The 23887-nt window shown below is 48.8% G+C and overlaps 1 protein-coding gene across 15 annotated transcripts in view; it reads left to right on the top strand.

The window, feature by feature from the left end:
- Positions 1–23887, top strand: part of MYT1L (myelin transcription factor 1 like) — a 532891-nt gene that overhangs the window by 457965 nt on the left and 51039 nt on the right. For all 15 annotated transcript variants that reach the window (XM_032172073.2, XM_058426326.1, XM_032172071.2 and 12 more), the window contains one exon: positions 15902–15964. In XM_032172073.2, the coding sequence (XP_032027964.1) occupies positions 15902–15964 (63 nt within the window). The remainder of the gene's footprint in view (positions 1–15901; positions 15965–23887) is intronic.

Raw genomic sequence — 23887 nt, 5'->3', positions numbered from 1 at the left:
TCATGATCCGCACCTATGGAAGCTGTGGGCAGCAGGCGACGGGGCCCTCTCTGCCTCTCTCTCTCTCTCCCCCTTCCCTCTCCCTCTCTCCTTGCCTCTCTCTCTCCTCCCAACTCTCTCTCTCCCCCTCTTTCTCTGCCTGCCTCTCTCCTCCCCCGTATCTCTCTCTCTGCCCCTCTCTCTGTCCCACTGTCTCTCTCTGCCTGCCTCCTTCTCTCTCCTCCCCCCTCTCTCTCTGACTGCCTCTCTCTCTCTCTCCATCTGCCTCTCTCTCTCTGTCATCTTCGTAAGGCCATCATGATCCGCACCTATGGAAGCTGTGGGCAGCAGGCGACGGGGCCAGAGGTGTCTGTGGAGCCTTCATCCTTTGTTCACTCACAACACCCCGTGGTCCTGACTCTCTCTAGCTCTGACCTCTGTTGTAAGTGATCTTCCTTATCTATAAAAAAGATCCCCTTGGCTATGGTCTCCACCTCGGCTTGACCTACCTGCTTCCATCTGGCCCGTACTTCTTCCCACGAGGCATCTCCAGGCCGCCTCCTGGATGCACACTTTGAGCTGTTCCATCGCAGGCAACTTCCTTTCGCCCCTTTCAGTCTGGCCCTGCAGCACTGTCACAGACAGCCCTTAGACACTGTAGCTCGGAGGCTAAACAGTGCCTCTGAGGTGGGACAGCTTGGGTTCAAAGCCCACTCCCCACCGTGGGCAAATTCCTGAATGCCCGTGCCTATTTCTTCTGAAACAGGGATGGCGGCAGTAGCCTCTTGCTCAGGGGACTGATGGGAACAGCAAGTGAGCAGGCAGCATGTGGAGGAAGATGTCGTAAACACAGTGCTGCTGGCTCTTCTCATGGGGTCGTCTAACCCACCACGCACCTGTGTACTGAGCATGTACTAAGTGCTGGCTCTTCTTACCCACCCCTGCAGAGCTCACAGGCCTTCTTGCTACCCCTATGAAAGTTCACTAGTCCCTATGTGATCACCTGCACCACCACGCAAAAGAAGGCTGCCAGCCTCCCGGAGATCCGGGACCTCTGTAACCTGGCCTAGCTGCTTTAAAAAAAAGAAAAAGAAAAACAAGGAGGGGAGCTAAATTCTCTGCACTTTATTTAGTTCTTTAGTCCTCACAAGGACCCTAACGATGTGGACGGGCATTATATTTCCTATTTTACAGATGCAGAAACTAAGGCTCAGAAAGGTTCAGGGACTTGTTCTGAACACACGCCACACCAAGGGAATGGCAGAGCCTCAGGCCAAACCCAGTCTGGCTGTCTGACTCCAAGGCTCTTTGGCCGCACCCCTGAGTGCCTCAGCCTCAAAGCCCACAGGAACCCCCGCAGGGCTGCAGGAGCAGGGCTGCTGGCCAGGTGTGCAAGCAGCTGGGCTAGATGGGGTGTCCCTCAGCCCCGTCAGCCCCCTCACACATCCAGTGCACGTCGCACCTTTGTCTGCACCTTCCCCAAAGCAGGCACTGAGTCCCCCAGCCCCCAGCCCCCAGCCCAGTTCTCCACACAGACGCCCAGGGAGCCCGTAGCCTGGGGCAGATGCAGTAGCCTGGAGGGTTAGCACGCTGACACCCACTCAGGCGCCCTTCCCCTACCTCCCCACAAGAGTGCCTGGTGGGGACAGCACCCTGGGGCCCATAGAGCAGCAGCCTCTGGCAGAAGGCTGGTGACAGGAAAAACCAGAGCCTAAATAGAGTGGAAGCTCAGCAATCGGGCACGACTAAGCCAGGCTGAGCCCCAGCTCCCAGCTGAGAGCCAGGAAAGACACTCGGAACAGGCAGACCCCTCTGGCAGCAGCCACCGTCCTTCATCAGCTCTGTGAGCCTGGCATGTGGCTGGCTCCTCAGAACCTGTAGAGCTTGAAGGCTGCCCCGAAGTGGCTGCTGAGGGGGCTTCAAGCAGGGCCCAAGAACTTCCCACACCACCCTCTGTTCCGGGAGACGTTGAGGGTGGAGATGTGGAGGGAGCTTCACGTGCGGAGGGGCACCCGTGCTTCCCATCAGGGCTCAGCCCTGCCCTCCCAGACCCTGAATAAACGAGACGCCTGAACACAGAGACAGCTCTGCGCAGGAGGCAAAGCAGGAGCTCAGCCTGGGGACAGCAACTGGGGGACAGGGCCAGCTCTCCCATGGGGAGTGTCCGGCAAACCTTCTATGGGGCCCCATGTTGAACGGGAGCCAATAGGACAGACAGGGCTGGGGACACGGGGTCGGCACATGCCTGGCTGAAGCTGGGAAGGCCGGAGCTGGCAGGGAGGGAGCAGCCAGACTGTGGAGGGCCTGCTGGAGACTGGATGCACCCATGGCAGGGAGGGCTGTGGAGACCGTGGAGGGTGCAGCCCCCATGGCAGGGAGGGCTGTGGAGACCGTGGAGGGTGCAGCCCCCATGGCAGGGAGGGCTGTGGAGACCGTGGAGGGTGCAGCCCTAGGCAGGGGTTTCCAGAAGGCCCCGGACCTGCCAGGTCTGCTGGGGGCTTTCTTTCTGCATGTTGGGGAGGACATCGCACCACATGGCCCTTACACTAGAGTTGCCCTCCCCTAAGCATCCTGTCCGCTAAGACCCGTGGAAGCCTCCTGGAATTCCCTGAAGAGGCATCTTTGTTTCCCAGAGGGAAGGTATGGTCCCGCCCCTCACCATCCGCCCCGGGCCATGTCAAGCTGTGAAGAAAACCTGCAGCCGCAGCCCTGGGGGCATAAAGGCCAGTGGCAGGCGCCCATCCAGCCACCTTGTGATGCTCCCTGCACTTCTCAGCGGACCCCAGCCGTCCTTGAGCTCCTCCCCTGAGGACGAGCCCCACCACCCAGGGCAGCCGTTCCTTCCTCCGTCAACCATGGTCAGAGGCTCCTCCCTAGAGGGAGTCCCGAGACACTTAGGAATGTTCAGAACGAGATTTCTTTCTGCCTCATAACATTTACCTCCAATCTATTTTAAAGCAGTCATTTGTTTCCCTGGAGTCTTCTCTTCTCTGAGCTAACTATCCCCCCAAATATCCCCAAATGCCCCCCGTTTTTTTTTTTTTTTTTTCTCTCAAGTGACACGGTTCAAGTCCTTCCACTGTCGCCGCCACTGTCGGAATACAATCGGCACATGCCGTTTCTATCCTCCCGGGGGTCGGGCTGGAGCGGGACATGCTGTTTCTATCCTCCCGGGGGTCAGGCTGGAGCGGGACAGTACTCTGCAAGCGTGGCTGTCACGCTTCTGTGGCATCATGTGAAAGGAAGTCTGTGGGGATGAATGTCGGAATCTCAGCACATCTGAGCTCAGTCTTCTCACCCTTCGGTGGATCGCAGTTTTCTTGTTTTGCTCTTTTAAGCACATCTTCATTTTTTTCATCCAGCCTACTTTGCCTAACTTACTCTTGAAACAGATTCCAGATGGGAGTTGGCCTGTGCGTCTCCCGCAGGTGGCCAGCGTGGACTGAGCATGCCGGCAGCACCTTGGCTTATAGTCCCAAAGGCCACAGGACCCGTGAAAACAGCACACTCCACACTCAGTTCTCCTGAGTTAGGGATCTTTGGTTAAGGCACCCAGTAGAAAGTCGAGAGCCTCAGGAAGCAGGCCCTGTTTTTCTCTCCAAGAGGTCAGAGCAGGGATTGAGCCCCAAAGCTAGCACCGTCTCCATGGGGTGCCCAGCACCTCACATCTGTCCATCTGGGCCAGCCCTGTATCCCTGGCCTTCTGGATCACTCCACCGTTGTGAGCCTCCTGTTGGACACCAGTCTCCAGCATCTGTGGTGTATTTGTAATGCACCTGCAGCAGCTCCTCCTCTCCTCTCCTCCTCCTTTCTCCTTCTCCTCCCATCTTCCCCACTCCCCTCTCTCCTTGATTTTCCCTCTCCCCTGTCCACTCAGCCAATTCTCATCTTTCCCCAGGGAGCACACATCACTGATTCCAGAGCCAGAACAGAGATGGCCGCTTCCCTGCAGCGTTTGCAGCAGGTGCCCCAACCTCTCTCTCTGCCCTCCTTGGCCTCTTTGTAACCAGAGGGAAGACATGAGAAGCAGAGGACAGTGTAATTTTTAGCAACTGCTATGGATGGCTACTTCCTGACACAGAGGTCTAGATATATTTTATTTCCTTTCCTAGAATCTTCTTCAATCTTCTCAATTTTATATGACCTGGAAAGTCCACGTGAACTGATCATTAAAAAGCACAAAGAGAAACGAATGAGCCCTTGAGCTTTAAAAACAAATGAACTCACCCCGTAGGTCACATGATAGATTCTAGATTTGGAGGGGTGGGCATTATTGATAACAAGGGAACAGGTAAGAAGAGTTTAGTGCAGTCAAAACGCACCAGAAGGTAAGAGATGGTTCCTGTAATCTCAGCTTTGTTGCTCCTTGTTGACCTTAAAGGTACTTAACTCTTTACATCTGTTTCCTTGCCTGCAAAATAAAGATTTTTTGATTATTTTTTTAAAAACCTTTTGAAAAATTAAGTCTGTGAAATAATTTGTAAATTTGACAAATGAAACAAAGTTTGAAATGAGGGAAAAGGCAGATTCCGTGGTAGAAAGGAAGAATATGTTCCATTTTCTTTTTTAAATAAGAGGCTGAAAGAGGAGAAAATAAACCCCAAAAAAGTTTTAAGATCATACTTATAAACAAGAGGATAGGGGCATGAGGCAGAATTTGGGAGGAAGAAAGAGAAAACATCAAGTGACCCCAGGGTGTGAAAAATCTTAGCGAATTCCGGGATTACACAGGCTGCAGGCCGATCCAAGATTACACAGGCTGCAGGGGGATCCAGGATTACACAGGCTGCAGGCGGATCTAGGATTACACAGGCTGCAGGGGGATCCAGGATTACACAGGCTGCAGGGGGATCCAGGATTACACAGGCTGCAGGGGGATCCAGGATTACACAGGCTGCAGGCAGATCTAGGATTACACAGGCTGCAGGGGGATCTAGGATTGCACAGGCTGCAGGGGGATCCAGGATTACACAGGCTGCAGGCAGATCTAGGATTACACAGGCTGCAGGTGGATCTAGGATTACACAGGCTGCAGGTGGATCCAGGATTACACAGGCTGCAGGGGGATCCAGGATTACACAGGCTGCAGGCAGATCTAGGATTACACAGGCTGCAGGTGGATCCAGGATTACACAGGCTGCAGGTGGATCCAGGATTACACAGGCTGCAGGCAGATCTGGATTACACAGGCTGCAGGCAGATCTAGGATTACACAGGCTGCAGGCAGATCTAGGATTACACAGGCTGCAGGCAGAGCTAGGATTACACAGGCTGCAGGTGGATCCAGGATTACACAGGCTGCAGGCAGATCTGGATTACACAGGCTGCAGGTGGATCTAGGATTACACAGGCTGCAGGTGGATCCAGGATTACACAGGCTGCAGGTGGATCTAGGATTACACAGGCTGCAGGGGGATCTAGGATTGCACAGGCTGCAGGGGGATCTAGTTACTCACAGGCAGGCGAATAGGATTACACAGGTGCAGGTGGATCGAGTTGCACAGGTTCAGGCAGCAGGTGGATCTAGGATTACACAGGCTGCAGGTGGATCCAGGATTACACAGGCTGCAGGTGGATCTAGGATTACACAGGCTGCAGGGGGATCTAGGATTGCACAGGCTGCAGGCAGAGCTAGGATTACACAGGCTGCAGGCAGATCTGGATTACACAGGCTGCAGGCAGATCTGGATTACACAGGCTGCAGGCAGATCTAGGATTACACAGGCTGCAGGTAGATCTAGGATTACACAGGCTGCAGGGGGATCCAGGATTACACAGGCTGCAGGCGGATCTGGATTACACAGGCTGCAGGTGGATCTGGATTACACAGGCTGCAGGCGGATCTAGGATTACACAGGCTGCAGGCGGATCTGGATTACACAGGCTGCAGGCAGATCTAGGATTACAAAGGCTGCAGGTAGATCTAGGATTACACAACAGTTACACCGGGCAGGGGATTTAAGGACACAGGCTGCAGGCGGAACAGTTACACAGGTGCGGGGACAGGGGGATCCAGGATTACACAGGCTGCAGGCAGATCTAGGATTGCACAGGCTGCAGGCGGAGCACAGCCTCTTTAACACCCCCCCCCAAACCCCGATTAGAATACAAAATCTTTTCCCTATGAGACAAGTTAAGGGCTACAAAAAAAAGATTCACAAACCAGGCAAACAAGAAAAAATAGAAAGCACAAAAATAACACGAATGTAAAAGATGAGGATCAACATTTCTGCTAAAGTGGAAAAACATGTACATCCCCTCCTGTCTAGGTGGCTCTAGAAATCCTTCGTTTATCCTGTCCTGGAGACCTGCCTCTCCTAAGGCAAGCTGACGTCTACCAGCTTTTGAAAACTGATTTGCTTTTAAATTCTCTGAACCTCCCTTATGTAACTGAAAAGGAGTCTAAACCCTCCCGGAGGGAGATAGGAAGTGGCCGTCCCTGTGCCAGGGTTCAGCAGTGGAAGAAGTCGCTGCCCTCAGGACCCCTCCAGGCGCACACAGGAGTCTGTGTCTGACCCCACAGAATGGGTCTTTCAGTTCCTCAGGGCCTCAGGGTCCTCAGATTTAAAAAACAATGAGCTGTGTCGGGTTTTTGGCCATTGTTGCCGCTTCCCTCTGTGCCCTCTGGGGCTAGGAGTGAGTGTGTGTGCACAAGTATGTGTGTGTGAGGTGAGCAGTGGTGGTGCTGGCCATGACCGTGGTTGCCGTGGTGGTGCTGGATCCTCCGTCTCGGTCTCACAGGCAATCCAGTGGGTTCTTGGTGTTGGAAAATTGGTGTTGTCAAGGCAGTAGCCCTTGCAAAGAACCCCTCCCAGCCCCCACCATTAACCCTCCAGGATGAATGACTCCTCATCCCACAGGGGGTTCCTTACCCTCAGGGACAAACCGTCCTTGCCTCTGAGAGTGCTAAGGACAAAGGACTGTTTGTGAAAGCATCTCTAGACCGTCTAATAATGGCTGTGTGGAGAGTAAGGTAGAGATGCTCAGTCTTACACATCTCATCCCGGATCCCACCGCCAGAAAGGAATTCCCTGCAACAACCTGCATAAAATGTATTTTAAAACATGTTTTTACTACATATGAATGGTATTAGCTGCCTTAGAGCTCAATGTAATCAACTCAAGGTGAGTGCCTGTCTTGCGACCCCAGGCCCCAGCATCCCAGCCCTGAGTGAGGTCCCTTTGCATGTGGAATTGGGGGCCCCACCTGCATCCCGAGCGTGTGGTTGAATGCATCAGGCCCTGGATGAAACTCACTCTTCCACACGAGGGCGAGAGGCTGGGGTGGTGTTTCTGTTGCCTTGCGTCAGCTGCACCAGTCACCTTTTGTATTTTTTTTTTGCATGGGTCCTCCGAGTCCAACCCCAATACTGGCTCCGGCTGCCCCAGCCTCTTGCTTAGCCGCTCCACTGCTGCTGGACGTGCATGTGCTCTGGCAGCAGTTCCCATGGACACATCCCGTTAAGTGAATGGGACGTCAGGATGTGCTAGGTACGTTCTGCCGCACTGGACAGGAGCCTATTGCTGGATGTACTTGGGGCGCCTTTCGGCCCTGCAGCGGTTCGCAGTGTTGGCAACAAGGGCAGCATGATCAACACAGAGGGATAAGTGAAGATTCCTAGGCTGCATGGTCAAGAAACAGACAAACTGCATGCAGCATGGACAGTGACGCTGCCATGACAGCCCCTGGGTGCTCCCCAAACAGCCAAACTGCAGCGAGAGGGTCCCCAGAAAACAAGCCCAGGAGTGGGGCCAGACCTGTCACCAGCGCAGGCTGGGTCCACTTTCCCAGAGCCCCTCTCATCCAGCGCGCTGTCAGGAGTGGGACCAGACCCATCACCAGCGCGGCCCGGGTCCACTTTCCCAGAGCCCCTCTCATCCGGCGCGCTGTCCCCAAAGCTGGGGCAGCATGCGTGCGTCCTCCAGGGCATCAGGGCACCAGGGCCAGGGGGCAGGGCGGCTGGATGGGATGTGGTGCAGGTGAGAGGCTGACCCAGTGCTAATATAGGCACTGGAGCCACAAGCCACAGTGTAAATCCCCTGGCCAATATTCCTGCTGATCAGCGGGTGATACCATCTGCATGTCATCCAGATAAACTTAGGTGTGTTCTGGTTACTACAGTTACTGGGCATGATAGAATTAATAATGCTTCTTCACCCGCCCAGTTGCTATTTTGCCTGCCATAACCCCACAGTTCTTGGACACTCTCAGCCACAAGGCCCTACAACCAGAACTTTGGCGTTTCATTTACATGATGACCCTGGCACGTTCTGAGTGACCTGAGGCCTAGCCCATTCCAAAATGTTATCTGCATCGTGAAAAAGACGCTTTTAAAAAATTATGATAAGGGTACTTTTAAAATTATTTCCCATGTATTTTTTGTTATTTTCTAGTGTAATTTAAAAAGTGCTGGGAACCAAAAGAAAGAAAGGTGTTTTGTGTTTACATATATCAGAAAGCAAGCGTTCCACCTAAATGCCACTAATATAAAGTCTACTTCACACATTGAAATGTGTAGCTTTTCCTAATACTGGAATATCCTAGACATCATTTTGTCAAAAACCCTCACCTGACTTCCGGGAAACCAAGCAGAATGGGAGACCCTCTAAGAATCTCAGGGACAAAGGCTCCCAGGAGACCCAGAAGGGCTGAAGCTTAGTGAGAAGAGCACCCTCCCCCCAGGCTGTCAGGGTGTGTGTGCAGCACTCTTGCAGTATCTGGTACTTCTAAGTAGCAGGCATGCCGCCGCACCCTTTCCTAATGAGTGGCTTTGGGAAAGGGAATTCAGAGAGGGCACCAGGCAGGGGGGCTGAGGTGCCTATGGGGGAGGCAGTGGAGACTCCACCCGGGAGAAGGTAGCAAAAGGTGGCTTGGAAAATATCAAAGCCCCGTGCGGGATCCTGCACTGCCGTGTTAGCGTGGGAGAAAGTGCAAAATACGCATACTTCACATGGAATTCCAAAAGAAGACAAAATCACTGAATGTCTTACAAACTGCAAAGTGATTTACAAGAATTGCCTTTCCTTGAATTTTAGGTAATCTCTTTAAGAAATTGGCCAGAAGTGACACAGGACAGTTGTTTCCCAGCGTCCCCGGGGGGTTGGTTCCAGGACCCCTGAGGATACCAAATCCAAGGGGGCTCCTGTCCCTGCTACGAGCTGCACACATCCTCTCATGCATTTTAACTTTCTCTGGATTACATACAATTCTTAATACAAAGTAAATGCTATTGACGGGGTTGTTATAGTGTATTTTTAAAATTTGTATTACTTTTATTGTTTTTTATCATTTTTCTCTGAATATTTTTGATCTTTCATTTGTTGAATCCAAGGATGTGGAGCAGTCACATACAGAGGATCAGCTCTGAACTGCTTGCTCCTAAGTAGCCTGGTCTCTTTCTGTTTGGAAAGAAAGTTGCAGCAGTGCAGACTAAAAATGAGTATCGAGCCTTTTTCTCTCATTTGAAATGTCTTTATTTTGCCTTTCTCTACATTTTTTATTGTTTCCCATTTATATGACAATAAGAATCAAAATTAAAATATATATTTAGGCTGGGTGTGGTGGCTCATGCCCATAATCCCAGCACTTTGGGAGGTCAAGGCGGGCAGATTACTTGAGGTCAGGAGTTTGAGACCAGCCTGGCCCACATGGCGAAACCCCTGTCTCTACAAAAATACAAAAGATTAGCTGGGTATGGTGGCACACGCCTGTAATCCCAGCTGCTGGGAAGGCTGAGACAGGAGAATCGCTTGAACCCGGGAGAAGGAGGTTGCAGTGAGCCGAGATTGCACCACTGTGCTCCAGCCTGGGCAACAGAGTGAGACTCTGTCTCAAATTAAAAAAATAATAATAATACGTATTTAAAAAAAATTTTTTTACCATGTCTCTGGTGCTTCAGAGCAATACATATTTTTAGAACCAGATCTGTTTAGGCAAAAAACAAGTTTTAAAATTGAAACTTCCATGTAAGTGGGGCAAAGTCTTATTCATGTGGCCAGAATCATTCTGATTTACAAATATGTTTTTCTCCTATAGGTAAGGCCTAATTATACATTTTTGTTATTTTCTTTTAATTCGGGGGATAAAGAAAAAAATCTATTTTTTCACATTTTGTGTTTTACTACTGAAGTCTCCATGATAGAGCTACCATGAAACAAAGGAATGAAAAAAGACACATGAAAGGGGCTCTCTGAGAAATTCTTAGAAGAACTCAAAAGTCTCTCCATCTGATATTTACATTATTACTCAAATATTCAATGTTGTTCTGTACATTTTAGCTGCTGAGCTCAACATCAGGGGAGCCTTTGAGGAATGACTCAATGAGATGAGGGCAGCCTCAGAGATCAGTAATCCAGACAGAGCTGAAACATTCTGGGAGTCCTTTTAGCCTTCATTTAGAAGACTTTAAAAAATAAATAAATAACTAGTTAACTCAGTCAAGATGAGAGATTGTGTCTCTTCTAGGTAGTTCTCCCTTTAGACTGATTTGGAGATAGATGGTGGTGGACCGGCTGGGTCTTGGCCCGCAGTCATGCTCCTGTAAGATGCTGAGTCAGGCTGGGAGGACTCCCAGGCCCTGCTGACTGGCTGGGTCTCACCCTGTGGTCATGCTCCTGTGAAACGCTGAGTCAGGCTGGGAGGACTCCCAGGCCCTGCCTCACAGGCATGTGGCCTCTGAGCCTCCACGTGCACTTGCTCTGCAGGTGATGGTAGGAGGTTGTCCTAACTGACTCTGGGTGTTCAACACGTGTCTGACAAAAGCACGTGGCAGCTTGTCCCGACCCCTGGGCAATGAATGTCTGTGCTGTGGGCTCTGTCCTGGCCTTTGTCTCCAGGAGTCTCTGCCTTGTTTTCTAACGGCATTGATGTAAAGTGGGTTTAGGCAGTAAAATGTGCTGTACTGTGAGCATTCATTTAACTAGAGGCAGCCCTATCCTGAAGAGCATGTCGTGCTTCCAATGCCTTGCTTAATAGAACTGCAAGCATTTATTTAATTTCCATACTATTTCCTTTTGAAAGAGAGAGGATGGGATGATAGACTCTAGAGGGAGCACTTTCAAGACATTCGTATGAATAACTGGCTACAATACAGCCTCAGTCGGTAGACACAGCTGTTTCATGTACACCACCCTGCTTCAGGTTGTGGTTTTGTAAATGGGAGGGAATCAGCACAGCAATGGGTTTATGTCCTGGGAAGGACACATCAGAGGGTATCTGAAAAGCCAGTTGGTGAGCGTCCCAGCTGCGTGATGTGCACCAATGGAAAACAATGTTTTTTTATGATGATGTATTTTAATGCCTAGATTTCGAGCTCTTCTTTTATGTTAGCGGACACATCTTATGACCTCCATGGACGTGTGGTCAATGCTGCTTCTTACACAGGCTCACAGAGATTGTTTCTTTGGTGGTGAATAGTAAAGACAAGGCCAGGAGCACAAAGGGGACGAGGGGTCAATTCCAAGGGTTCCCTCAGATGCCTCAGATCTGCAAAAGCAACAGGAACAGCTGTTTTTACCTGAGAAGGGCTCTTGCCTTAAAGTCAGAGTTCCAAAGGCTTATCAGTGTCCCTGTCTTTTACTTTTTGTTTTCTTGTTGTTGCTTGGGTGTTTTTGTTTTGTTTTGTTTTGTTTTGTTTTTTTAGAATTTGCCTGAATTCTGCATGTCAGCTCTAATGTAAGTACTGCTTAAAATATTTTATTATGATTTTTCCATCACCATTCTTAAATGTCTATACAAGACAAATTTTTTCAACCAGATAGTAATATGTACAACCAAAAGTTGTTTTCTCTTAAATTCTTTTTCCATTTTTTTCTTTTTTTTTCTCTCTTAAATTCTTAATCTCAAGCAAACCCATTACCAGAGATGAAGCAAGATCCGGAATATTTTTGTCTTGAAAATATCCGTGGAGCAGCTCGTGTGGGTTTCAAGATTATTTGTTCATCATTTTCTTTCTCCAGTTGTTTTTACCAATAGTATCTTTGGAATAGAAAAGAAAATATATACATATGTGTATATAACCAAGCGTTTTATTTAATGCAAGTTTACACCTTAACCATCTACAGGAACTTAGAATAGCCTTGCTGCTATTGTTCATGGTAACTCAGGAAAGCAGGCGGGGCGCTAGGTGAGTGGTGCTCTTTCCAACCCCTCTCTGCTCCCCAGCAGCCTGAGTGCTGCAGCGCTGAGAGCCGGAGCCTCCCTGAAAGGGAGCTGAGAGGCCGTTTCCATGGAAACCCAGTCAATCTCTTCTGCCATTTCCAAACCCAAGCTGTGCAGCACAGGCTGCCATCTGATTCTGTCCACGGGGGATGCTGATTGTCCCACCTGGGCTTTCTTCGTGGAAAAGGCATGCTCCTAGATGGGCAGATACAAATCGCATGTTTGTAAATCGATTTCACGCCACGCGCATTGTCGAGGATCCTGGAGCTGACGCCGTTTGAGAGGCGAAGATCCCTTTTGTTAGATAAACAGTCACTTCCCCATCCATCGACTTCAGAACATTGTATTTTTTTAATGTTGAGATTTCTTAAAGCTAGGAAATTTGTATGTAAATCTGTGGGTTTTTAAAGAACCTTAAATTCTTGAACAGTAACATAAAAATGGATACCAAGAGCGGCTGGAAGGAGGAACCCTTGAAAAGCCATCCTGGGCTGCCTTATGTGGTCTAGAAGCACCACCTAAAGACGGAAAAGCTGAATTACTACCCCCGAAAACCGGGGGCTGGTTATCTCAGGGAGACACAGCCAGTGTTTCTAGCACGTCTCTGCTCTGGGCGCTAGTGAGGACGTTGAGGGCAGCCTGAACTGTGGCTGTTCACAGGAACCTGTGCAGGCGGGTGGAGAGGCGTCTCAAGAGAAGGAGAGGACGTCAGGCCCAGGAGGACTGTGAACCTTCTCAGGCCAAACAGCTTCTCCACATTCATTCACATGGCTAGCAAGTGCACGCCTGGGATGCACGCCCCACCCGCCCAACTGGAAACCCTGGAAATGAGAACAATTCCTTTTAAGAGAGAAAAGCCTCTTTCCAGTGATTTTTTTTTTTTTCTTCCTCGGTACAGTGAAAGCTCTAAAAATGAGCTAAATCAATATAGTTTTGTTTGTTTTCATGATGAAAAAGGACATTTTAAAACCTTTTTTTACTGAAACCTAGTTTGATTTTAAAATTAAGGAAATAGCACTCATCTAATCCCATTGGTGTAGACTTCAGCACCACATGTGCTATTTGCCATTAATCTCATCACACAAGTCTGCACCTGAGTAGTGCTTATTTATCGGACTTGGGTAGAGCCCTCCATATGTATCATTAATCTCTTTACATAATCACATTTAACGATATGGTCCAGTAATCTCAAAAAAAGCGCTACTTTAAAGACTAATCAATAAACAAAACAAAACCCACACAGTGTCCCCCCGCCACCCTCAAAGCTAGCAGTTTTGAGTTGTATTTATACTGAGACCTAATGTTTTCAAAGTAGTTCAGGTTCTCCAACAGCCCCATCCTACCCAAAAAATGCAGCAAGAGCCATCAATTATTTTATTCTACCCTCCCAAATTTTATTAATCCAGTGTTCTTTAGATTTTTAAGATATAAATTGGGAAAGTGTTATTAATAAGCTTTTTTAAAAGGCATATTCTCCTATAACAAGAAGGACATATAAACCAAGCAATAAAAGTATTTGACAGGACATTAAGTTACCACAGGCACTGGTTAAAACACCTATTTTCTTATCAAACAATGGATTATACTTTCATAAATGACATTTAAACACATAAAAACTACCACAAAAACTTTTATAGGTAGTAAAAATATGATTTTCACTGAATTATTTGGCTATAATATCTCACTTTAAATTTGAGCAGAGGAGTCAACTTCCTTCTGCCCCAACAAAAAAGAACATCTCAAAAATGTTTAGCCATATTAAAATGAGTAAATTTTAAATAAACTGCACTATGTACTTGAATTAGAAAGTTTAAGAATCCTTTTCTTAAGCAAAAAGTAATACCAAGTATGTATTGGTGGCTGGTAGGAAAAATTGGTTTCTTGATACATTTTTAATACAGATACGTGCACCACGATTAGCTTCTCTTGGGTAGAATGATTTTTGTTGCCTTCAAATATGTCTTCCTATGTAAGCATATGGGTTTGGAGTTTACCCACATAAGGTGTCATTTGAAAAACCAGCTAGTTAAGTTCAGTCATTTATTTTTTAGACAATAATTACTTAACAACTGACTGAATAGTCTTATGATCAAACTTTAAGTGTATGTGAACAGCTGTTACTTGAACAAAAGTCAGGTCTAACAATTGGATTTGGAGTTGTTGCTCATGATACGCAGACACTGTTTGAAATACCTCATCACTGTTCTGCCTCAAACTCCTCTTTTAAAAACCCCAATTCCCCATAGGCTAAAGAGCAGTGATGGGAGCACACAGAAGAACCCTTTACTGCTTCTTCACTCAGTGACCCTCTCATTGTCCCCGGGAGCAGGTCATAAATTAGACTTTTCCTCTAATATGATATGGAAAACTTCCATTTCTATACCCTGAGATCTAGAGTTCTGTTCCCTTTCTTAGGACTAAAGGAGAGTACTGAAAACCATTTACACATCCAAGTGTCAAAATATGACATTCATACACTTGAAATTCAGCCAATTTCATGTGTTTCCACTCTAATCCCTGCCATTCTCCTCTGACCTTGAGAAAGGCCACCTGTAAGCAAGCACTTTGCTGTCCTGGTCTCAGCCCCCAGTACCCTATCCACAGTGACTTTCTGAGTGGAAAGCAAATTGAAATCTCTGGGAGCAGTAGACATGTATTAAAATATTTTTAAATTGTGATTCTTGATCTTGACAAGAATTCAGGTACTCACTGAGGTGGGAAGGGGCATGGAGTATGCTTTGATGCTTCCTACTAGGGGTAATATTGCAAAGTTGCTTTATCCTTGTCATTTTTGGGGACTTACAAATGTAATAGAAATAAAGATGAATTTTTTCTTAATTTTTACATTCATGGTGGGTGCAAATGCAACTGAAATAGCTCAAAGTAAAAATGTGTTTGCAGTGCTATCTTATTATTTGAGACAGCATAGTTAAGAAGTTATACGGAGGGCAATATAATTATAAAGCTCTTTTTCTTAAAATAAGTCTCTGATTAGAGAAATGGCAAGACCTTAATTAAGAAATGGGATGGGGTCACCTCAGTAGGCTTCAGCAGATGAGCGTACGTCCCCATGAACCGTTCAGAGCGTCTCCACTGACTGACCTGGTGGATCTGAACTGATTTATGTTCTACTCATGTCGCTCAAGAGTAACAACTATTTTAAGCTCTGTCAAACCTGCCTGAGTGCACAGTGGTCATCGGAAAGACGGTCGGCCTGCATTCCCATGGTCCAGATGCGGGTCGCTACCCTCACTGCTCCCTGGGGCCACCCAGGCTGGCCGCAGCCCTGGCCAGTCCGTGGAATGGGTGCCTCTGTAGTGCTGGGGTCTGAGTTCAGACTAAGACCATTCTCTCAGACCTTGGGGCATGTCTGTTCATGTGTGAGCCTTGCTTCACGTGTGGGCTGGTGCAATAACAAGCCCTGTGGTTGCTGGCTCTGCCGAGCTTTAAGAATGAGGGGAGAAAAGGTGGGCTGTTAGGAGGGAATACAGATTCTAGAATGAGCAGCCTATGGACCAAAAGTGCGGCGTCTGCCCCAGAGACTGTGGGGAGCTGAGCAGCCACGAAGCTCCCGGTGCTCTGGAAGGTGTGTGTGTGGCCACGGTGACTTCCAGCTCCGTGAGGGAGCTTCCGGCTCCACTCAGCCTCTTTCAAGTAGGAAGTGAAGCAATAGAGTTAGTTTGCTTTTTGGAGTAAAAAAAGTTAATTGTTCAGGGAACTTTAATTCTTTCCATTTTAACACAATTTGCATTTTTTATTGTAGGTGCCCCACGCCTGGCTGTGATGGTTCTGGACATATCACCGGCAATTATGCTTCTCATCGGAGGTATGTAGAGATGCTACTCTTCTCTCCAAAATGCTCTTTCTCACTGAAATGGCAGGAATATCACTCATGTCAGGCTCCAAGCCTTGCAAAGTTTGACACCATGGGCAAAATTAAGGATCTAGAGACTCTTAGCGCCATAAAGCAGTGACGTCCTCATTGGAGCTTCTCTTAGAAAGCAAACCTTCCTTTTCCAGGGCCACTGGGTCCTCTCAGGACGTCTCACGTGCAGTGCGAGTGGCCCCACTGAGAAACATTCCTACCTACCCAGCAGTACTTCTTCTAAATCGGAAGAGTAAAGGAAAAAGAACAGTATCTACTATAAGATCCCCGAGAAAAGCCATCAAGAGACACACATTCTAATGCCACTGAGAGTTGGTCTCTTAAATATTAAGATTGGACCACAAAGCTGTACAGTTATTCTAAGCAGAATGTAACATTAAGAAGCACTTAATGTTACAAAGTCTAGGCGCTGTCTCTCCCAAAGAGAAGGTAGTGTCTAAAATATAATATAGAGATTTGGTCATGTGAGATAACAAAAACTCTATACTACTTGACATTCAGTAACTACTGGATGAACATGGAATTTAGGACAGGCACTATTTAGCCGAGAATGGAAAGAAATCATGGTACTATTCGAGAAAAAATTTACCACTTGTTAAAGATGGTACATCAGACTATTCAAGGGGGGGTGGGCAGGGCAAGAGGTCCAGGGGCCATGCAATGAGCTCCTGCAGTCAGGGAGACTGGACTCAACTCGAACCCTAATGAGGACAAGTGGGGATTTACAACCAAGGAGCAGGTTGGGGTCAGTGGATGGAAAATTCCCCACGGGAACCATCAAGGAGAAGGGATTTCTGGCCAGATGGACTTGATGGGATCATTGCCGATGGCCAGCCAGGGTGGTAGGATATCCGAATGCTCAGACACGGATGGTGGGGAATTGTACTTAAACTGATTTAGAAGGATTCTTGCTCAAACTGGATCCTACAAGCACAGAGAGGGAAGCCAAGGTCGGGTGCATTCTAGTAAAGGACCCAGAGGAGCTCAACTAAAGTTTTGGTCAAGAAGAAAAGCTTTGTGAATATATTGTCCACACAAAGGCGAATCCACTACATGCCATGAATGTTGAAGTCATGTTTAGATGCGCCAACAGCCAATGCCAAGGTAAAGACAAGAATGTTTCTGAAATAGGCCGATTTAAAGTGAAGTCTCCCTGTATGGGAAACAGTGCTGCATCTATCAAATAAACTAAGTTGTAAGGTATCTCTCCCTTTCATCTCTCTAAATTTTAGATTATAAAGTAGGCAGCCCAGAAGCAGGTGAGGCCTCCTGCTTTTTTTAACATACTGCTTGCAAGAAAAAAGAAAGAAAGAGAGAAAAGACAGGGAAGGAAGCAAGGAAGGAAGGAAGGGAGGAAGGAAGGAAGGGAGGGAGGGAGGGGAAGGGAAGGGGAGGGGGAGGGGAAGGGAAGGGGAGGGGGAGGGGAAGAGAAAAGAAGGGAAGGGAAAGGAAGGGAAGGGAAGGGAGGAGGGGAAGAAGGGAGGAGGGAGGTGAAGAAGGGAGGGGAGTGAGGGAAGGGAGGGAGAGAGGGAGATAAAGGAAGCTAGGAGAGTTAAAGACAGTGTCAGCAGTGGATAATGACCCCCGCCCCCCCCCACCCCCCAGAGCACGGTTGTCTGTACAGAGTAGCTGAGTGAAACCTGCTGTCTGTCCCTGAGTGACCAGATCCCGACAGTCAGAATGGAGGACCCTCACCTGACTGGCTGGCGTTTTGGATTAGAAACAGAACTCGCAGGATGATTGTTTTGTCATTAAAATCTCACTGAAAGTAATTTGTTCCTGTGCTCACATCCCAGCCATTTGAGAGCTATGTTTAAACAGCACGTGTCTATGAAAAGCGCAAATTGTGAATGCCACCAAAGAAAAATCAAGTATGCAACTTGTGGGAGGATTCTCCAGACTTGGTGCCAACGTCTCATGCTCTTGACCCAAATTCCTGAGCCTCTGCAGTGCTGGCATGTGGGGGCAGATGGCTGTTTGCCATGGGGGCCGTCCTCCGCACCGCAGGACCTGTGCGGCATCCCTGGGCCTCACCCACCAGATGCCAGGAGCATCCACCCCTTCATGACAACCAAAGATGCCTGCAGTCATTGCTGAGTGGCCCCTGGGGGGACCACTGCCACAGACCAGGGGCAGCAGAGGGCTTATGATATTGATGTGGCTTCACCAGGCAGCACAGAAACAGCCACCACATTTGGTAGAACAAGAGCTAGTCACGCCGTGCAACAAGATTGCCAGAATTAAATCACTGGTTTAGATTAAATAAAAATGTGTAAAACTCCAATTAAATAGACAAAGACAAGAACATTCCATGCTAGCGTTTATTTCATCTTAGAAAAGCGATGTCTTGGTCCTCTCATGTGGCCAGAGCTTCCGGCATGGCGTAATGTCAGTACCCCGTAAGGTGAACACTTCCTGGTCACTTTGTGTCCAAATGTCTGTTTTTCTGATTTTTTTTTTTTTTTTGGTGGGAGTTGGCATCATGTAAATTTAGTCTTCATGTGGTTTAAACATTTTATTCATTTTACATATATCTTAGACTGTTAAGTATTAATATAGCATAAACCCATGATTAAAATCGAATCTAAGCTCAAATTTAAGCTACCATCTATGCCTGGAGTAAATGATCCCAGGGTAAGTCAATGGAGTTGGAAAGTAAGTGTAATTTGTGTTTGTCATATCTGAGACCTAGACAGAGCCCTCTCGGGGTTTTAGCGTATTGAAGGTGGAGCACCTTGTGACATTACTTGTTCTAGTAACAGCTTCCCTAGCATAGACATCTAAACGGGGCTGGGCACGTTGCTCGACAGAAGTGTTGCCTTCACATAAGAGTTCTTACATAAAGTCCCTGCTAAAGAAAGATGGTGGCCCCAGCAAAATAAGTGCAGTTCTGTGTAAATTAGCTGCTGAAGATAGGCAGAAGCCAACAAGCAAACAAGGAAACTCTTAAAAGGTCTGTTGGCTCTTGGTGGCCAGAAATGCAAGTAGGAGGAACTTCTTTTCATGTTAATCTTCTATTGTCTATTTCCCAGGAACAGGAAGATAATGTTACCTATAGGCAAACCTCACTTAGACGATGATTCACTGGCCTTCTTTTTCCCTCAATTGTGCCACAATTCAAGGTAGTTGTGTGGGTTCAAGGCATCCTCCTCCTGCACTGTGGGCTGTTGTGAGAAGGGAAGTCGCCAAACAATGATCCTGAACATGTTCAGAGCACAGTTCCGCCTCGCGCACCTGTGGTGTCTGGAATTCTCCCTCCTGCTCCCGGGACAAACGCCTCACGCACCTGTGGTGTCTGGAATTCTCCCTCCTGCTCCCGGGACAAACGCCTCACGCACCTGTGGTGTCTGGAATTCTCCCTCCTGCTCCCGGGACAAACGCCTCACGCACCTGTGGTGTCTGGAATTCTCCCTCCTGCTCCCAGGACAAAGGCACACACTCAATTCTGTCTGCAGTTGCAGAGCATTCCCAGCTCCCATCTGAGAGAAAACTGAGGCCAAGCCCCGGCCTTCTCCTGGGCCCATCCTGGGAGCTTAGGTGAGGAGCTGTCCGCCACCGTCTCCACAGATGCGCTGAGAATTTGCAATTTCATTAACTTTTGAATTTGAGGAAACTGAGGGGCCAGGAGATCAGTGGCAGAGCTGCACTGGAGCCCATGTCGTCTGACTCCGAGTCCCACCTCCTGGCAGCCCCACGGGCCTAGGATGGCCCTGGAGGAAGTATGTGTGCCTAAACCACCTAGAGAAGGTGGGGTTGTACCTGCCTCTTAGCGGTGGTGTTTTCTGGCCTCCACATAGCATCTGAAACGTCCCTAAGTCCATTTCAACAAATGTTTATTGGCTGTGATGTTCTATCAAGCAATCCTCTATCCGCTGCTTTGCCGACTCTCCGTCCTCAGGGAACAGAGGCCCTGTTGACCACATGCCTACAAAGGCTTCCACTTCATTCACAGTCATCCACGGGGCTCCTCTTTATACTCTTGTTTTCAAACTAACAGACTGTTTCTTAAGAGTGTCCTCAAGATCCTGTTTTCCAGACCCCTTTGCTTTTTTCTCTGACCCCCAGGCCCTCTCCTTCACCTGTAGTCTCCAGGTCCCGCCAGACAAGCCTGCCCAGGGGTGCTGCTCATTCTCTTTGCCCAGCTGTCCCACATGCCTTTCTCATAGGATCAGGCAAGCAGCAAGAGCTCCAAGGGCCCTGGAGTTGTTCCAGTGCAGAAGTCAAGTCCATATTTTCCACAAATGATGATGCTCCAGGAATCCAACTCCCACTAGAACACCCTGTGGCCTCTACGGTTCCCAAATGGCCTCTAATCACAAAAGAACATTCACTGGGCACCTGCTGTGTGCCAGAAATTACAGTGAGCATTTTAGATCTATAATCTCACCATCCTATGAGATTACTGGTATCCTGACTGCAAATGAAGATGCGCAGCACGGAGATGCTCAGCTGCCCGTCTTATCAGCGCCTGTGCTCACCTGGAACACTTCCAACTCTGGTCTTTTACAATAATGCGCAAAACCGAAGCCTCCAGCATGGCAGTCAAATGGCCGGACAGTGTCTACCTATGCCACCCCAGTGTGCTGTGGGGACCTTAAACAGGGATCCCAAGGGCCTTAACTGCTGTGAAATGGAGACATCACCAGGTCCTGAAGAAGACAGTGAAGAAACAGGCTTGATGTCATGCGGATGAGCCAGGAGCAAGTCTGCCTTGGAGGGTCTCAGGTCTCGCTGCCAAAATCCGGAGAGGTGACTCCTCACCAGGCAGCCTTGGGAACCTTGAAGGCGGTGCTGGTCCAACCCTGTCAGGATCTGCTCTCACACAAGGTGCAAAGCTGTTTAGTCAGGAGGGTCACAGGATCCATTCTCATGCCAGGCATAGAGCTGTTTTGCAAGAGAGTCACTGAGCTCTGTGCTCTGCCCCTGGGCTCCGGGCTGAACACCCACCCTAGCACCACTTTGGCCTGGAGGTCACGAGGTACACTGCCCTTGACCACATGTCTCCCGGGATCCCAAATCCTCCAGTTTCTCATAATCCTGCACTCACCTGTTGTTGGCCCTTGCTCGCTGGAGCTGGCCGTGTGCTCTGTCCGTGTGCTCACGCCCAGCCTTTCCCTCCCCCAGAGAACACAGGGTTCTGAAGTGTTTACAGCGTTTCCGATGTTTACAAAGTTCCAGATAAAGATGTGGACATATGACAAGCCCCTGTGAATTGTGGAAAACAGTTTCTATCTAGGAAATTGTTAATCATTTAAACGTAATCCCAAATGCCAGCGTGGAATTCCAGAAACCTAGTAAATTAGTAAATATCTATTTGAGTACGTAGTCTGTCCCCGAGGCTAAGGAACAGTGATAACTAAGGCGTCCCTAGCCTTGAGGTACGGGTAATTATGAGGAAAGACATAAAAGCTAACCAACCTGGAGCATTCTAACGCATTCCTGCACATTTAAGGGAAACAGAGATGGGTTCCAGGAGGTCGCACCCTCAGGGCAGTGGCCTTGAGGCCTCCAGGCCGGGATGGCACTAGGGTGGGAATCCGACCTGAAAGACCTTGAAAGACTTTTCAGATATGTATATACTTATCAAAGCCTGAAGATAATGAGTAAGTCATGTCTGAATTCTGAGGAGGCAGCGGGGGTTGGAGTCCAGGAGAGAGGAGGCGACGCTGAGCCGCTGAGTGAGGGACGGTGAGGGTCTCTAGGTCATGCAGAGAAGGATATTCCAAGCAAAGGAACGGTATTAGAGAACATCTTATAACACCAACATCAATGCACATTTGACAGTGAATAATTCAGTTTGGCAACAGTTTCAGGTCTAAGCCTATGGGAGCAGCTACAAATGGAACTTGCTTTAGGAGTCCCGTTGAATTCAGTATAAGGGGGTAAAACTTTATTTGCTGGAAAACGGGTATTCACCCAAGTGCAGGCTTAGCTTTTAGCCTAGAGAGCGGGCTGCTGAGAGACGGGAGGTATCGAAAGTGCACTTGGAAGGTGACAGTGGCAGCCAGGAGAAGAGCTGGTGCAGGTGAGTAGAGCAGCAATGGGGCCGAGACCAGCAGGGCCAGGAGTGGGGGGGCCCCTGGGGACGAAGGCAGGCACTAAACAGGGAGGGCCTGGGATACAGCAAGCAGCAAGGGGACATCATTGTCCGGCATAAAGAAGCCCACCAGGAGGAGAGGGCCTTCAATTCTGTCTAAACGTATTAACTTTGGGATTCTCATGATATACTCAGGTGAGCAAAGGAGGAAGGGTGAGAGGAGAAAAACAGCTTTCAGAGTCACCAGCAGATGAGCTGTTCCAACTCACTCACGAAAAGAAAACGACACTTTTAAAAATGGAAGATGGTGGCTGGGTGCGGTGGTAGCTCACGCCTGTAATCCCAGCACTGTGGAGGCCTGAGGCAGGCAGATTGCTTGAGGCCAGGAGTTCGAGATCAGCCAATATCACAAAACCTCGTCTCTACTAAAAGTACAAAACAGATCCAGGTGTAGTAATGCAAGTCTGTAATCCCAGCTACTCAGGAGGCCGAGGCAGGAGACTCGTTTGAACCCGGGAGGCGGAGGCTTCAGTGAGCCAAGATCATGCCCCTGCACTCCAGCCTGGGCAACAGAGCGAGAGACTCTGTCTCCAAAAAAAAAGGAAGATGGATCCAAATCCTAAGAAATGAATGAACTGTGGATGTGAGCCCTGAGCAGAGCATGGAGCCGTAGCTCCAACGCCCAGGAAAGGAGGGACTGCTCCCCTCCCTCCAGGGCTCAGGAAGGGCCTGCAAATGAACCCCTATGTTTCTAAAATTTGGAAGGAGAAGACGAGGGGGAGTGACTTTTTGTTAGGTTCAAATCTGGGCCCTAAAGAAGGGATCACAAGTGCAGATAAAGGTGAAAGTCAGGATCTAAAATCACAGAGCTCCTTCTCTGTGCCAAGCATTGTTTGTATCATATTATCACTTTCAGTTTTCACAGCCGATGATGCAGGTATTTCTGCCCCAAAATACAGACAAGGAAGCCGAAGCGCACTCGGGCCAGGTCTGCACAGCCCATACAGAGCATCGCCTCTTCCTTCTCTCCCTTGGTGCACGGCCTGGAAGAAGTGGCCGCTCAGATCCTTCTCACAAATAGTCATTCTGTAGAGAATCTCCACTCTGGGGTCCGTAGCAAGTACTGGCTTTCCATCCTATGTTATAAGCTGATAAGGGGAGTTTTAGATACCGAACATGTTCTAATTCCATTGCTCCTAGAGTTCTAGTGCTTAGTTGGTGGGTAGGGAAACGCTCCCTTGTTTTCATCAAGCATGAAAAGTGGCAAGAAGTGAGCAGTATAAAGGTTCCAGCCATGCATTAAGCTGCTACAGTGAGAACAGGGTGCCGCGGGGGACCCTGGACTCCTGGGGGTGTTCAGTGCTGAAAGGGAAGCTAGGTCCTGCTGTGCTAGGGATGGAACAGAGGCCCTGGGCTACGGCGTGTGGAAGAGACGACCCTGTGGGGCACAGGCGCTGAGCTGCCCACCAAGTGAGTGGGGGCAGGTAAAGACCACGCCCCTCCATGCACAGGCTTCTCACAGGTGCCCTGGGCCAGCGCCCCAGAAGAGACCACAGGGCCTTTTCTCACCAACAGACATGGCTTTCAGATAAGGGCTCCTGAGCCCCAGAGCAGGCATTCTAGGAGTCTAGAGCAGCCCTGTGCCAAGGCCAAGGCTTCCTGGAGGCCACCGCATTGTCGGAGCCAAATCTTGTTGTTGTTGCAGATTTGTTCCGTTTGGTTTAGTTTTGCCCTCAGCCCAGGCCTCCGTGGTGGCCCAGAGCTGTCCCTGGCTCCCAAGTCCACAGGGAGTGACTCAGGGACAGGGCAGGGGGCAGGGTCTAAGG

The sequence above is a fragment of the Hylobates moloch genome, unplaced genomic scaffold (assembly GCF_009828535.3).
Source record: "Hylobates moloch isolate HMO894 unplaced genomic scaffold, HMol_V3 SCAFFOLD_13, whole genome shotgun sequence".
Classification (NCBI taxonomy): Eukaryota; Metazoa; Chordata; class Mammalia; order Primates; family Hylobatidae; genus Hylobates; species Hylobates moloch.
This window is presented reverse-complemented; position numbering and strand designations above follow the sequence as displayed.